The sequence below is a fragment of the Myodes glareolus genome, chromosome 6 (assembly GCF_982192425.1).
Source record: "Myodes glareolus chromosome 6, mMyoGla1.1, whole genome shotgun sequence".
NCBI lineage: Eukaryota > Metazoa > Chordata > Mammalia > Rodentia > Cricetidae > Myodes > Myodes glareolus.
Window position 1 is genome coordinate 16,201,532 of NC_142031.1, and position 15,643 is coordinate 16,217,174.

General features: G+C 50.3%; 1 protein-coding gene across 1 annotated transcript; it reads right to left on the reverse strand.

The window, feature by feature from the left end:
* Positions 1–1,204: 1,204 nt before the first annotated feature.
* LOC125406365 (group IID secretory phospholipase A2) lies at positions 1,205–7,737 on the reverse strand. Its single transcript, XM_048443371.3, has 4 exons — positions 7,585–7,737; positions 3,631–3,775; positions 2,927–3,033; positions 1,205–2,061 (listed from the first exon to the last, which is right to left on the reverse strand). The coding sequence occupies exons 1-4, from the start codon at positions 7,622–7,624 to the stop codon at positions 1,916–1,918; spliced, it is 438 nt and encodes a 145-aa protein (XP_048299328.3). The 5' UTR covers positions 7,625–7,737; the 3' UTR covers positions 1,205–1,915.
* Between the last annotated feature and the right edge of the window lie 7,906 nt (positions 7,738–15,643).

Below are 15,643 nucleotides of genomic sequence, written 5' to 3' on the forward strand. Positions count from 1 at the left end.
AGGGGCAGGAATGAAACCAGGTTCTGAAGACATCATCAAACCTCCCAAGAGTCAAGACAAGCTCTCCTCACTCCACACATACTGCACCTCCAATTTCCAGCCGCCCCCCTCTCTTTTCTGAGGTAGGCTCTCGCAAAGCCCAGTCTGACTTTATGTAGCTAAGGATGACCTTGAACTTCTGACGTTTCTGCCTGTGCCACTGAGTGCTGGGTTACAGTCACGGACCTTGCACCATCTCTCTTGTGCAGTGCTGGGGACAGAACCTAGGGCTTCCCACAGGCTTCGGGCACTGTGCTCAGAGTTGCGTGGACACTAACAGTACTGAGCTCACACTGATCCTATTCCCTTCCTGTTTTCCTCTCTGCCTAACACACAGGGGACCGGGGAATCCCTCAGTAACACGAGTAGCCGCTGGCTTTGAACTAACCACCTCTTCCTCGGCCTTCGATACCATCACACCAAGCCTAGAATTCCTTTGTATTAGATTTTAAAAATAAAGCGGCAGTTTTTCGTGCATTGCAGTCTCTGTCCCCAGGGCCTACGCGCACACAACTTCCTACTGTCACAGTCCCCCCCACCAGAGTGGGTATTTTAAACGTGGGAACTTGAACCCAGAGCCCACAGCTGGAAGTTCTTTGTATACTGCCTTGCTAGGGTTTGGAGAATGACTGCTCTGTCATTCGGTTCAGTGTGTCACAGGCTGGAGGGCGTGGGTGGTTCTAGGTGCCTCAGCCGTGGCTCGAAGCACAGCTAATCACACAAGAATGACAGATGTTCTCTGAAAGAGTTGTTGCCAGGCAAACCCCAGCTCAGACCTTGCCAGATGATCCCTTTTGCCAAGTCCTGTTTCCAACACGACACCAGATCAGCCAACCACGGGAGCCTCTGCAACCCATACAGCAGGGACGAAGGTAGGCTGAAGCGATTTGAGCCGGAAAAGACTACCTACCCACTGGAGTCGCCCCAGCTGCCCTCTCCCCTTTAGAAGGACTCTCATCCTTGTTCAGGAGGGAGGCTGAGCTTCCAAGGATGCCTTCCCTGATTCTGCCACTGATGAACACACACCTTCCTTGGCTACAGCATTGGCTCTATGTTTTGTAATTAGGTCCATGGTTCTGGGAGGCCGGAAGAACACGAAGACAGTGGGCTCTCCTGTTACCTGTCTGCTATGTGTCTCCCTAGAGGTGGTACACGAGTCAGGGGCTCTTGTGCCAATGGTTTATTGAGAGGGTTCTTTGGAGAAAGGAAGGTTTCCAGGGAACCAGGGAAAGACACCTGGGAAGAGAGGAGCCTTAGAGACATCTCACCACTCTGGCCTCCGGAGACATGGGGGTTGTTATGTCACCCAGAGAGTCCAGCACAAAGGAACCTTTAGAAATGGGGAGTAGTGTCAGCCCAGAACGGCTTCCAGAGGAGGATCCCCTGAGTCTACACTGTAGCAGGAGACCCCAGAGAAAGCACAAGTAGACAAGAAACAGCGGGCCAGGCCCCAACACCCAGAACAACAAGATTACAGCTTCCCCCAGCCCTCAAGTCCTTGGTGGTGGTGTTCCTGCTGGGTTCTAGGAGGCTACCTGGGCATCAGGGTGCCAACTGAAACCAAATGGGGTTGGAGGATCTCACAGCCTAGCTGGGGAGAAGGACACAGGCCAGAGGGCTGGGATCTGAACACATATGTGAGATTTTCTCCTAGGCCCAGAAAGACCAGAGTTTGAAGGAAGAACAGCCATAGATAGACAAAAGGTTCCTTATAGCAGAGAGACACCAAGACGAAGTTCTCAAGCCCAGGCCCTTTTGCAAGGAGCTGGTCCAGGAGACTAGACACTGGGGTGGGAGGCAGCAATCCTGCAGGGGACTTCAGGGCTCGACATGCCCTGGAACAGGGTGGAATCCAGGGGACAGATAGTGAGCTCTCCTAGCATGTGGGAGTCTGGCCCCTGCAGCTGGGCCGCCAGTAGACCCGCAGGCGCTTGTTGTAGCTGCTCAGGTTTTCCTTCAGGCACGAGGCCAGTTCCTTGTCACAAGCACACAACTGCTTCTCACACCGGCTCCCTTCGTCAGCTGTGGGTGAAAGAAACAGGGGATGACTCAGTGTCTGTCCCTTCCTGAGACTGCCTGTGGGGTGTAGAGGGGGTCCCGAAAGCAACACAGGGTCCCTGCTCATTGCTGGTGACACCCCCACCCCCTAGTAGCCTCTTCGGATGGTGTGCATGTCCTCCACCTCTCTGTGTTCTTGTTCCCTTTCCTATGATCACATCCGTTCATTCGACAGTCACTGAGCAGCTACTGAGAAGCTGGTCCTGGAGCGAGGAAGCTGGGCCAAATGGACAGCAGGGAAGGCAGGTGGTAGAGGGTCACAGAATGAACAAGCAGTGCCAAGCCCAAGCATGGGAGACGCAGGCCAGCAGGAGGACCAGGCAGTGTGAAGGAGCCCTCCCAGCTCAGACCAGCGCTCCGAAGGGAAGCTGGGGTCGTGAGCGGGTGTCCCCACCAGGTGAGCATCTGTGTTAGCCTCTGTAGCTCCGTTAACCTTAAGGTGAGCTGTTATGAGGGCCCAAGGGTTGTAAAAAGAAAGGCCGTATTGGGGATACCTATGTGTTCCCCTATGAGAATAGGGATGGCTAACACCCCCTGAAGTTCTTCCTATCTTGGTTCAGCAGATTACCAAGGAGGACACTGAATCTGAGAGAGGCTAAACAGTGTTGAGCACACAGCTGGTCAGTGATAGGCCCGGCATCTGGAGAACAAAATGGTAGGGTGTCCCCTTGGTCCTCTCCATACCTCCACCCTGTTCTGCCTGTTCCCTACTGTCCCATGAGAGAGGAACAGCATCCATTGGTAAGTGTTTTATGTAATGTCACTAAGTCTACGGAGGCAGGGAGGGCTAGGACTTCCCAGCTCCAGCCCTTGGCCCTCAGACACTCACAGCAGTGGATAACGCCCTGGGAAATGTTGTATCTGTAATTGTCCATCACGGTTCTGCATCCATCCGTCTTCAGGTGTTCATAGCAGCAGTCGTGTTTTTGACAGCACCTATGGGGAGAGGCAGGCAGGGCACACCGCTGTAGGAGTCACTGGTCAACTCTAGTCACCACCTCTTCCCCCCACATGCCCACCAGGGATGATCAAAGACATTTGGGTTCCCTGGAGGTCACGAGAGCTCTGTTGGTCAAGGGTTCCCATACACCAGACACTTGTTCCAACCACATACTCTCTCTTAATCCCCATGACTTGCCAATGATGGAGGTGCTGGTATCACCCCCATTTCACAGATGAAGAAACATAAATTTGGGGCTTGAGACCCTTGACAAAGGTCACGTGATTTGTCTGGCTGACTCTCCAAATGGTTGTGAAAATCAAGTAAGAAAAGACAACGAGGTTGGGCTTCAGAATACCACGTATAATGGCAACAAGGAGTGTGGGATATTAGTCCCAGGTTAGGAAGATGCCACGACTTCAAGGCATTCTGGGGAACCTTCTAGAAGGCCAGTTCCAAGAGGACTGGGGCTATATTAGCCTCAGCAGAGTTCCCAGGACATAGTACATGCACTACAAAATGCGTTTTATAAAAGCATCAGTTAACATGGAAGGAAGGAGAGAGTCTGAAGTAGACCAAGGAGGGGAGTATACCTGTCTGTGGCATCTTTGGGTTCTCCTTTGCCACCAAATCCACAATGACAGCCATAGAACCGGTAGCTGAAAAAGGCTGTCTTCCCAGTCATACGTTTGATCATATTGTTCAGGTTCAGGATCCCTCCCTGGCTTGGAGTTATACCTGCCACACAACCAAATAAGGAGGGAAGGGGTAAAGGTCATGGGGGTACCAGGATCCCAAGGTGGTATGGGGGCTCAACTGTGCTGAGCCAGGCAAACGACTTGAAATGACGGTGCTATCAAATAGTGCCCGCTGCCACTGGTGCTTTAAAAAGTGTTGGCGAGGGGAGTGTAGCTTGGTGATCGAGCCCAAGTTGAACATGTGTCAGCCCTGAGTTCTGTGCCCAGAACTGAGAAGGTAAAATAAAAAAATACAGCGACTGGAGCTGAGTTCTTAGTAACAGGTCTCTCAGGTATTAATTTCCTGACTCCATCCCCTTTTAAAGGTTTAAGATTAATTTTAACTCTCTTTCTCTCTGCGCGTGTGTGAGTGTGTGTGTGTGTGTGTGTGTGTGTGTGTGTGTGTGAGTGCATGTGTGCGTGCGTGTGCATACACGAGTGCAGGTGCCTTCAGAAGTTCAAAGGCTGCATAGAATCAGGTGCTTGTGAACAGCCTGATGTGGGTGCTGTGAATGAAGCTGGGTCTCCTGCAAGAGCAGCAGGTGATCTTGACCCCTGGGTCATCTTTCTAGCCCTCTCCATTCCTTCTTCAATAAATGAATGTCGACTTTGGAACAGCTTTAGATGTACAGAAAAGCGGCAGTGATGGTCCGGAGGGCTCTCATTTCCTGCTCACTCCATTTCTCCTGATGTGATGTTCACACATCACTGTGGAGCCACTGTGAAAGTCGGAGTTGGTACATGGGGGTGGGTGCTGGGAACCTTTTATTTTGGCAAGGAGAGTTGAGACAGTGTCTCAGGTAGCACATGCTGGTCTGGAAGTAGATGAGACTGACCTTGAATTCTTGACCTCTTGCCTCTACCCCCCAAGTGCTTGGATTATGATCTGTGCCACCATGCCCAGCTGGGAATTCGATTTTGTTGTTGTTGGGATAGTCTCACTGTGTAGCTCTGGCTGACCTGGAACTCATTATGTAGACCGGGCTGGCCTTGAATTCTCAGAAATCTGTCTGCCTCTGCCTCCCTTGCCGGGAGTGTGTGTGTGTGTGTGTGTGTGTGTGTGTGTGTGTGTGTGTGTGTGTGTGCCTGCCTGTGTGTGTGCCTGTGTGTGTTTGTGCATGTCTTGGCACCTGAATATGTGAGTAAAGAGAACAGAGAGAATGCTGTCCACTTGCCCTTGAGATGAGGTCTATCATTAGCCTGAGGTTCACCAATTAGGCTAGATTGGCAAACCAGTAAGAGCAGGATCCTCCTGTCTCTGTACTGAGATTACAAGCACAAACCACCCCACCTGGCATTTCCCACTCAGGTTCTGAGAGCCAAACTCAGGTTCTCATGTTTTCAAGGCAAGATCTTTACCAACTGGGCTGTCCCCCTACCCCAGGAAACTTCATTTGTAAGCCTCATTTTCCAAATGAGCAGATAGAGGCTCCCTAATTTACTCAAGGTCATAGACGGAAGAAAATCGATGCAGGATCAAACCTGATGCTGTCTGGCTTCTCTGTCTCTGGGTACTGATTTCCAGTTCAGAACGAGGACAGAGGGCCTGCCTCACCCTCCTCCCACAGCCAGTGCCTTCCTCTCTAGAGAAATCTGAGTTTTACAGCGCCCGGTAGGTCTCTGAGGAGGCGGTGTGATTTAAAAATCAATGCTGCTCATTTCAGGCCTCGTAGCCGCCGGCTAGAATTGATCTTAAGGGAAATCTGCTTTATTGGGAGAGAGGAGCACATTATGTTAAATTAGGAGAAATAAAATATATGGAATCAATGAATTCTGGGGAAAATTGGGAGACACAGACAAGAGGAGGACAAGGGAGTGTGTGTCAAGAACGCAGGAAATGTAGGTCAGGTGCAGCCACAGGCTTAGGGGAGAGGGGACCAAGCTGTCCGTTCCTAGCCTGGCATCGCAGTGAGTTCCTTCAGGAACACAGTAAATATGTAGGAGAGCTGAGGCCCATGCCGGAGGACTCTAATGTGAGAAAGGAGGCCTTGGGAGACATTTGTGCCCTGGACAAAGAGGTCATAAGCAGGTGGCCCTGGGCTGTAATTAGAAGTGACTGGCTGTTGTGTGTGTGGGTGGTGGTGTCCTCTCTGTGTGCACACTCCTGTTTGACACAGTGCTCCTGGCTAAGGGATGTTGACTATAGGCCTAGCTGATCCTTGACTGTTCTGATAAATGGCCCCAGCGCCCCGGGAATCATCCAGAATAGCCACCTGGGATTAGAGAAAGCCTCAGATTCCATGATGGAGATCCCCAAAGCAACTGACTGCAAAGACAGAATCCACCTTGGGCACCAACTGAAGATCTGAATTCAGAATCTTGCCTTTCTTGGCCTCTCTGTCTCTCCATGTTCCCCACACCCCCACCCCAACAATTTTTCCCTCTGTAACTCAAGCTGGTCTTGAACCCATGACTATCCTCTTGTCTCAGCCTCCAGAGTGCTGGGATTCTGGTTGTAAGCCACCAACCATACCAGGCTTGCCCTCTATTTCTTCGCTTCAAAGCTGGCCCTATCGAGTTCAACTCAGTTCCCCCCTGAAGGGGGCAACTCTCCCTTGCCAATCAATGCATTCAGTTGAAATTCTGTGTGCTTTGTGTGGTCCCGCTTCTCCTCATTTGGCAGTGAGTCAAACCAAGCCTGCGGAAGTCAGCCCAAGTGATGTCTACCAAAGCTTGTCAGAGATTTCTATCTCAATAGCTTGTCCTTGGTTCCCCTACACCCCTCCACTCCCAGGGATGAGGAATATGTGGTCAGAAGAATCACTTGGGGGCAGAGGATAATAAGCTCTTATGTAAGGCTTGGTCACTGTTTTCTCACTAGGATGCCTCCTCAGCAGCAGAGAGAGGATGCTGTGGAGCTGAGGAGATGAAGAAGTCAGGTGGTTTGGCCTAGCGTGCATTGTCAGGAGGTGGTGGGTGAACGCGGATCCTAAGAAGTGCACCTCTGCCTTACATTTGTCTCTATGTTGAAGGATGAATTTCTGGAGTTCCATTGCGTGCTGGTTAATGGGCTTCCCTGTAGCCCTAGGCAAGTGTCCCTCTCAAGGGTGTGGGAGTCCCAAGACAACATGACAGGGTTTCTTTGTGTAGCCTTGGCTATCCTGGAACTCTCTCTGTAGACCAGGCTGGCCTCGAAGTCAGAGATCTGACTGTCTCTGCCTCCCCAGTGCTGCTGTAATTAAAGGTGTGCGCCATACCGCCTGGTTATAAAATCACTTTTAAAAAATGAATGAGCTTGTCAGGCAGTGATGGTGCATGCTTTTAATTCCAGCACACGGGAGGCAGAGGCAGGCGGATCTCTGTGAGTTTGAGGCCAGAATAGTCTACAAGAGCTAGTTCCAGGACAGGCTCCAAAAACTACAGAGAAACCCTGTCTCGGAAAAAAAAAAAGAAGAAAGAAAGAAAGAAAGAGAAAAAGAGAAAAAGAAAAGAAAAATGAATGGCCTTTATAAAATCATGTATCTTGAGATGGATTAAGAAAATGAAAGCCAATATGCAAGCAACCATGTTTTTAAATCTGATCTTCTAAAGAGTGGGTAGAAACTATCCCCGGATCCCCTCCCTGCCAGCAGGAGAGGGATCCTCTTCCCAGAATGCCACACAGTTCAGTCTGCCCCAGTTCTCTGGCTGAAGCCAGAAGCCATGGTCGTAGGTGCCTGACAACCTTTGATGAGTCCTTGCTGGTGGTGGAAGTGTTGGGAACTGGAGTTCCAATGTCCCCAGGATCAGGGCAGTCCAGTCTAGGGTGGGGCACTCGGGATCTACCTTCAATCCTGCTCCCTCCCCAGCCTCACACCTGTCCCCACTCACCAGCCAGCAGCAGCAGGCCACACAGCAGGGCGAGTCTCATGGTTCCAGCACAGAGCGAGAGCCGCAGCTGACAGAAGTGCCCGGCCACGGAGGCAGTCCCTTATATTAGGTCCCCCCACCCATCCTACCCAAGCCTTCCCAGCTCCTGCGGAATCGACCCATGTGCCTCTCGCTTCCTCTTTTCTATGACTCTGGGGTTGCATTCCTTTTTTTGACTTATTGGGGTCCCCACCGGGTTTTTGATAAACAGGAAACATGTATCTGGAATGGGAGATTTGGCAAGCGCCTTCTAGGTCTAGGGGATGGACCCCAAGGCCTTGGATAAGCTAGGCAAACACTTTATCACTGAGCCACAACCCCAGCCCCATGGCCCAAGACTTGAAAAACACAACCTGAAATGCAGGATCATTTGCAAAAACAGGAAACATGATTAGCATGTATGTATGTATGTATGTATCTATCTATCTATTTATCACCTATCTATCAATAATCTATTATTCATCTAATATCATAAACAACATCCAGCTAATATCAAATAATAAACCTAATAGCATGAAAATCATAATAACATGAATATCAATAGTCTATCATCTGCCATCTATGTAATCTATTATCTGTTTGTTTATCTATTTCCAATCAATATAACATTAATCATCTTTTAAATCTATTATCTACCATTCTATCTACTTACCTATTATCTGTCTATTACATGTTTATGTATAAACCTTTTTCATTTTTCTGCCTCTGTATTTTCACTATACCAAACTAGGAAAATGTTACATGTGGCACTTTGTACAGTTAGTCCCCACCCCACCCCAGACAAGGTCTCATGTAACCCAGGCTGGCCTCAAACTCTTCATTTAGTCAAAGATGACCTTGAATTTCCCACCCTCCGCCACCTCCCAAGTTCTAGAATTACAGCTGTGTGCCATCTTCCAGGCTTGGCACCCAAGGCCTTGTGGATCCAATGCCAGCCTGCCAGTTGAACCCCAGCCCCAGCTTGAGTTTTTCCTTCCACTTCCTGATGTGAGCTGAACATGTTTCTACATCATTAAGCATCCTTTAGAAGGTGGTTTTGGGAAGCAGTTTCACACTTTACCACTGTCCTGACTGCATAATGAGTCTCTTACAGAGGGACACACAGGTTGTTGACTGTATTTTATCATTCAAGTTCAGCGAAGGAGATGTCCCGATATCCCAGCTGATGCTCAACGATTGCCTCACGTGAGTTCGCTGACTCAGAGAACACCCACGATTAGAAGGTCATTGACCTGTGTTGACAACTTAGCCTGCAGATGATCTGTCTCAATTTACTCCAGAGAATCCCAACGTGACAAATGACTGGGACCCAGCCAACGAGGGCAGAGCTGCTGCCTGAAGGACACACCCGGGGACTTTGCCCATCAACAGCAGAGATGGGGTCTTCCATGCTTGTAGGTGACTGCTGGAGACAGACACCCAGACTGACCTCCTTGCTCCTGGTCAATCAGTTCATTCAAAAATTGTGACAGCAGGTTCCTTCCCTCCCTCCCTCTCTTCTTTCTTCTTTCCTTTGTTTTAGAGTCTGTCTTTGTGTTCCAGTCCAGTTTCACAGTTGTGGTTCCTCTGCCTCGCCCTCACGATTGTGAGGATTATAGACCACTCTACCGCCCGCCCTTTTGTTTCTGAACTCAATCAACCAACTAAAACTCATTTATGAGAAAGCCATGCACGTGTGAAGTAGTGAGTCAGGCATGGTGCCTTATGCAGTTCATCCCAGCACTTGGGAGGCTGAGGCAGGAGGATGACTGCAAGTTCAAAGCCAGTCTGGGCTGCATAGAGGGCTCAAGGCTGCTGGGCCACCAAAAATTCTCTCGAAAGCAGAACAAAATAAAATAAAATGCCTCTCACCCAGCAATCACTTCCGAAAAGGAGGAAATAACTCAACAACAGAGAAACTAGAGGCTTCTGGCTTATCCTCATTTGTATAAGGCACTTAGTGGAGGGCTGGTTGGCATTCAATAAGTTTTAAGAAATATGATCTTTAACTTGATGATTAACCTGTGAAACTGTCACTCCTGTGGAGGCTGCAGACAGGCCCATGGCCTCCAGCGTTTTTTGTGACCGGCTGGCTCTTGGCGGGTCTCCACCTGCTCAATACTAGGCCCATGTTCCTGCCCACATGCCTCTTTAACCAAAAGCAACCTTCTAGATCGGGGTTCTTGATAGGGCCTGCGGCCACCTCCCACCTTTGTAGCTAGGTCTGGCAGCTCTCTGTTGCTCCCAAAAGGCCACAAACAGAGATGAAAAACCCCTGCCTCACTGTGGCCCCCGACACCTTTACATTTAGCAGAGCCAGGTCACACCTGACAGAGAGACCTCACTCGGGTTCTAGCTCTTTCTTTTGCCGGGTCTGGGGTCCTGGGAAAAGATTTTGCCTCCATGAAGTTCGGTATCCTTATTTGCAAACCAGAGCCAAGGGTTCCTCGCTGCTGTGATTGCTGGGAGATTTTTGAGGTAAGTTGGTCAAAGCATACCCCACTTAGCCACCCTGTGAAGGATGCCTCGACAGAAAGTCGTGCATGGGTGGTAGAACTACATGGAGTGGGAGAGGGCTTGGGAGACAGTATTGATTCAAATGCAGGCTACCTGGGTTAAAGAGCCTAGTGTTGCCAGTGTCCCAGCAGCTCAGCCTGGAGCAGGTCAATTTGCTCTGCCCCTTTGAATAGTCCTGTGTGAGAGAGCTCGAGAATGGTACCCATGGAATAGGAATGTTGCAAGGCGTAGAGTCCACACGGTCTAGAAAGCACCCCCATTAGCTCATACTTGGCCTTCTTACGGAGATATTGAGAAATGAGGGGGCTTTAAGAAGTGAGGCATCGCATCATGGTGCACATTTGTAACCTCAGTACTAGGGAGGCAGAGGCTTAATGTATGTTTGAGGCCAGTCAAGCCTATATAACAAGGTCTAGGCTAGCATGGGCTATATAGCAAGACCTATTTCAAAAGCAAAACAGAAAGGGGTGAAGCCTAGTGGGAGGCCATTGTTACCCCTCCCTGTCTCTGGCTGCCTATCTTGCTGAGGTATCTCTTCCTCTCACAGGTACGCCTCCACACTCCCTCATAGCACCAACAACTGAGGTGTGACTCAGCCAAGAAGGCCTTCACCATGGAAGAATCCGCAGAACCACCTAGTCTTGGACTTGTTGTCTTCTGGGTCGTGAGCTGCACTCACCTCTTTTCTTTATAAAGGGTCTAGCCTCGGGTCTTTCATTTCGGCCGCAGCAAATAAACTAGTCTGGGACATGAACAGACTTCGGTCCGCAGGTAGAGGTAAATAAATGTTAGCCAAGGTTATCCCCCTCATCAACATCATATTCTTCATCTTCATCCTCACTGCTTAAGGTACCCAGAATAAACAGTTTACCTCCTCTTCTGCGATGTCTAAGCTACTGTTAATCTTATCTGATGTCTGTCTTAGTTCAATATAGTTTTCCCTATATATAAACTTATCTGGGTCTGTTTTTTAGACCGTCTATGTTTTTCACCATGTTTAAGCTTTCTTTTATCTTTAGAAGCAGACAGGGTTTAGTCGGAAACCTCAGCGCTGCCATCTGGGTCACTTCAGAGGCTTTGTCTGCGGTTTGATGGTTTCCCTAGAGTGGAGTTTTAGAAGGTGAGCCGGGAGAATCAGAAGATCTGAGGGTCTCGGGGAGACATCTGCGTGGTTTTAGCAACCCCTCCCACAGCTTCCGCTCCAGGCAAAGTGCCCTTGGGTGTCGGGAAGGCCCTGGCTCGCTTCCCTGGTCACAGCTGGGGAAGGCTGTTGCTAAGACCATTAGAGCACAGCCCAGCACACTGTCCAGCTGATTGGTGGAAGGAAAGAGGAAGGACTTTGGATGTCAGAGACAAGATTCGACAACAACAGCTACCAGTGGGGGCTGTGAGATGGCAACGTCATGAAAGGGCTTGTCGTGCAAGCTTGGGAGTTTGAGTTTAATCCCCAAACACCCATGCTAAAAAGCCAGGCACGGTGGTGCACGCTTGTAATGCCAGTGCCGGGGAGATGGAGACAGAAGGCTCCCTGGGCTTGTTGGCCGGCCAACCCAGGACAAAATGAGAGCTCTGGGTTCAGTGAGAGATGCCATCTCATAAGAAGAGGTAGAGACTGATTGAGGAAGGTACCTGATGTCAAACTCCGGCTTCCACACATATGCACAGGCATGTGCACACATCCAGGAACTTGTAACACACAAAATGAGAAAAGAAGAAAACGAATAGAAAAAGTTACCATTGTCCAGGCCTTCCTTCTCAGCAAGCATTGTACTGTTTCCGAATTTAACTTTCATCAGGAGAAAAAAAAAGAGACCATTATTCCCATTTCACGGGCGAACGGAGACTCAGGTTCAGAACTTCGCACAGTCACCCAGAGAGTACACGGCAGAGTTGGGGTTAGCACGCAAGTCTGCTAGGGCCCCCTCACGATGGGTGTTTAATGTGTCCCATAGGAGTGTGGTGCAAACAGGCATGTGTCATGGCATGGGGGAGGCTCCTGACCCTCCCAGCAAGCACATAGGGTGGGAACATGAAGAGCCAGCCGAGGTAGGCAGGATACAGCTACCTCCGTTCATCCACTGTCGCAGAGTAAAGGGATCTTCTCCTAAGATCCTCCCAAGGGGTGAAATCATGTCCTCCAGCTAGGGTCAGAGCCTTTCCCTCCAGGACCTCCCTGTAGAGCTCCATTTGCTACACAGTCCCACTGACTCCATCTGTCCCCAACAAAAGCCACACACAGCAGGCACAAACACGGTTGAGGCCACCGCAGCTGGGCTCGCCGGGGTGGGGCAGAGCTCAGATGAGGGAGGCTGAGTTTGTCTTGGGTAGGATCCACACCAAGCAGAGCCCAAGGAAGCAGTTCAAGACGCAGAAGCTATTCTTATGGCTGTCGCTGCGGCACGCATAGGCCTGCGTCAGCCCAGCCACTCGCTAAGACACCAGGTCAGTGAATCACAACAAGGGGACCCGGGGACTCGTTGAGCCTCCCAAATGTAAGGACAGGAAAGAGCGTAGCTCGGGGGCAGGGGTGCGGTGGGGTGTGGCGGAGAGACTCCAGCTCCACGGTATTCCAGAACTGTCCAGGTAATCTGCACTTGCATGAATCAGGATGACAGTGGCCCACAGGTGTGTGTGGTGACATCTCAAGGGGTTCCCAGAGGTGCTTGGAGTGCTGCAGGCATTCTGTCTGTAGAGCTTGGGGATGTGGGTGTTCACACTGTCAAAACTCAGAAAACAATGGCGGTTTGTGCTTTCCCACCACCCCACACACGTGTTTCCTGTACATCTGAATAATAACAACGCCTGAAAAACAAGTGGGGGCAGGGGAAGTGGTTTCTGGCGAGATGGCTTAGTCAGCAGGATTCTTGTACAAGCACCAGGCCTGAGTTTGGATTCCCAGCACCGGCATGAAAACCAAGTGTAATGGCTGCGTTTGTAATGCCGGCACCCGGAAGGTGGACACAGGCAGATCCCTGGGGCTCGCTGGACAGCCAGCCTAGCCTAATGGGTGAGCCTCCACATGTGCGCATGTGCTTGCACACACACACACACACAGACAAACACACACACACACAGACAAACATACATACAGAGCAAGAGACAAACACACACACATATAGATCCCTGAGGCTCACTAGACAGCCAGCCTAGCCTAATGGTGAGCCTCCACATGTGTGCGCGTACTTGCACACACACAGACAAACACACATACAGAGAGACAAACAAGACAAACACACACACACACACACACACACACACACACACAGATCCCTGAGGCTCACTGGACAGCCAGCCTAGCCTAATAGGTGAGCCTCCACATGTGTGCGTTTGTACACACACACACACACACACACACACACACAGGTCCCTGAGGCTCACTCGACAGCCAGCCTAGCCTAATAGGTGAGCCTCCACATGTGTGCGTTTGTACATACATACACACACACACACACACACACGTTCCTGAGGCTCACTCGACAGCTAGCCTAGCCTAATGGGTGAGCCTCCACGTATGTGTGTGGGGGGGGATTGACAGAGAAACAGAGAGAGAAGCAATGGGGTCAAACTTAGCAGGAAGGACTTCAGGGAACCTTCTAGACGGCCAGATGTCCTGGCTTATGAACAGTCGCTGCCCCACCATCAGACGGTTCATAGCACAACCATCTTAACGATGCTGATACATTTCTCAGAGCCTCAAACTTTCCCGTGTGAACAGTGGGATCCAGGGGACCCTGTAGGGAAGGCTACAGGCGGAATGATTGACACATAATAGTTGCTAAATTACTGAGTGACATGTGGAGACTCCATCTTCCAGGAACGAGGCTTGGAACTGACCCATGGAAAGGACCGTGACACCCAGGGCCAGAGATCCTCATTTCTAGACCAGAGTTGGTCTCATGCAAGGGGATTTCCACTTCAACTTCTCAGTTCATCCCGTGTGACCCAAGATGCTCTGGGTAGTGGCAGGGGCAGGGGGAGTTGACTTAGTGGGTAAAATCTGTAGCCATGCAAATCTGAGTTTGATTTCCAGAAATAACATAATAAAGCCAGACTCCAGGGTACTCATTTATAATCCCAGCTCTCTTACAGCATGCTGGGAGGTGAAGACAAGAGAATCAGCTGGAACTGACAAACCAGTGGCCTTGGGTCACTGAGCAACAGGAAGAAGAAGAAGAGAGATCTACAAGGTGGAGGAGAGAATGGACTGCTGAAAGCTGTCCTTAGATCTCCACAGGCATGTGGTGGCTCGTGTGTGCCCACCCCACACACAAATAAATAACAAATAACAACACCCCCCCAATAAACTCTTCCAAGGCCCCTAGTACTTCTCATAGCCAGGAGTTGGAAGGTGAGCATTGCAGGGGGTTCTTGCTTGTCTGCAGCCCCATCCCAGCCCCTGCTGCCTTCCTCAGGGCCTGACCTTCAGCAGGAGGCCCTGGGGTGACAGCCATGGAGCTCAACTCCCTTCTTCTTGCTCATTTTGGGCAAAGGGAAATAAAAGCGGTCACTCGGAGGAAGCCTTCCTGAAGATTCCATGCCATGGACTGAGAACAGTGGCCAGTGTGCCTGGCACACAGCAAGTGTCTGAGAGCCAGAGCTGCTAATGCGGCTGTCAGTGTCGGCCTGTGGGGAGCCGAGAGAATACTTTCGAGAAATTTCACAGGAGCCAAGAAAACAAATCTCCTCAACAGGTACTTCCTCAACCCCTACTGTGTGCAGCGGGTAGGGAGGGAAGAGCAGGGAAGGTCCTTGTCTGCTAAGGTCTTACGGGGTCCCTAGAGTAACCAGACAGACACTGTCAAACTCGAGCCTGTGCCACACACAGACAGCCGGTGCCTTCTTAGAGAAGTAATGGTAAGGCTTGCTGTGTTTATTTATTCAAGGATACAGAGATGATGCTAACTTATATAAGTAGGACAAGAAGGCAGAGGCAATTAGTTTAAAATCATTAATCAAATCCCACAGTGGCCCATGACCCAGAGACAAGGTTAGGACAGAGGGGCATGCTATTAAGTCTATGGGAAATGACAGCCCTTCAGCACGCACAAACTTCCCCTTCCTCCAGGAAGCCTATCTGTATTTTTATTACTTTCTTGGGGTTCTCTCAGTGCTGCATTGCTCACTTCTCACAGGGTGGTTGGCCTGCTCGCTATGACCTTCTAGAAGATGTCAGGCTGTGATCTCAGCACCTGAGAAGCTGAGGCAGGACTCCAGGCTAGCCTGGTCTACCTTGGAAGTCCCAAGCCAGTAGCTGGACCCTTCTCCACACCCAAAAGGACAGAGAAGAATGACCACGTGAGGGCCCAGGAAAGAGGCAAGACCTGGAGAGAGACCTCAGAAGGACCAATCCCCACATTCCTTTTAGCTCAGATGTCCAGCCTTCACAGCTGTGAAAAATAAATTCCTAGTCTTGGGGAGATGATCTGGTCAGTAAAATGCTTGTGAACAAACCCTAGAGACAGCCTGTGTTTGAACCCCCAGCACCCACATAAAAAGCCGGTCATGGTGGCACCCACGGATCCTA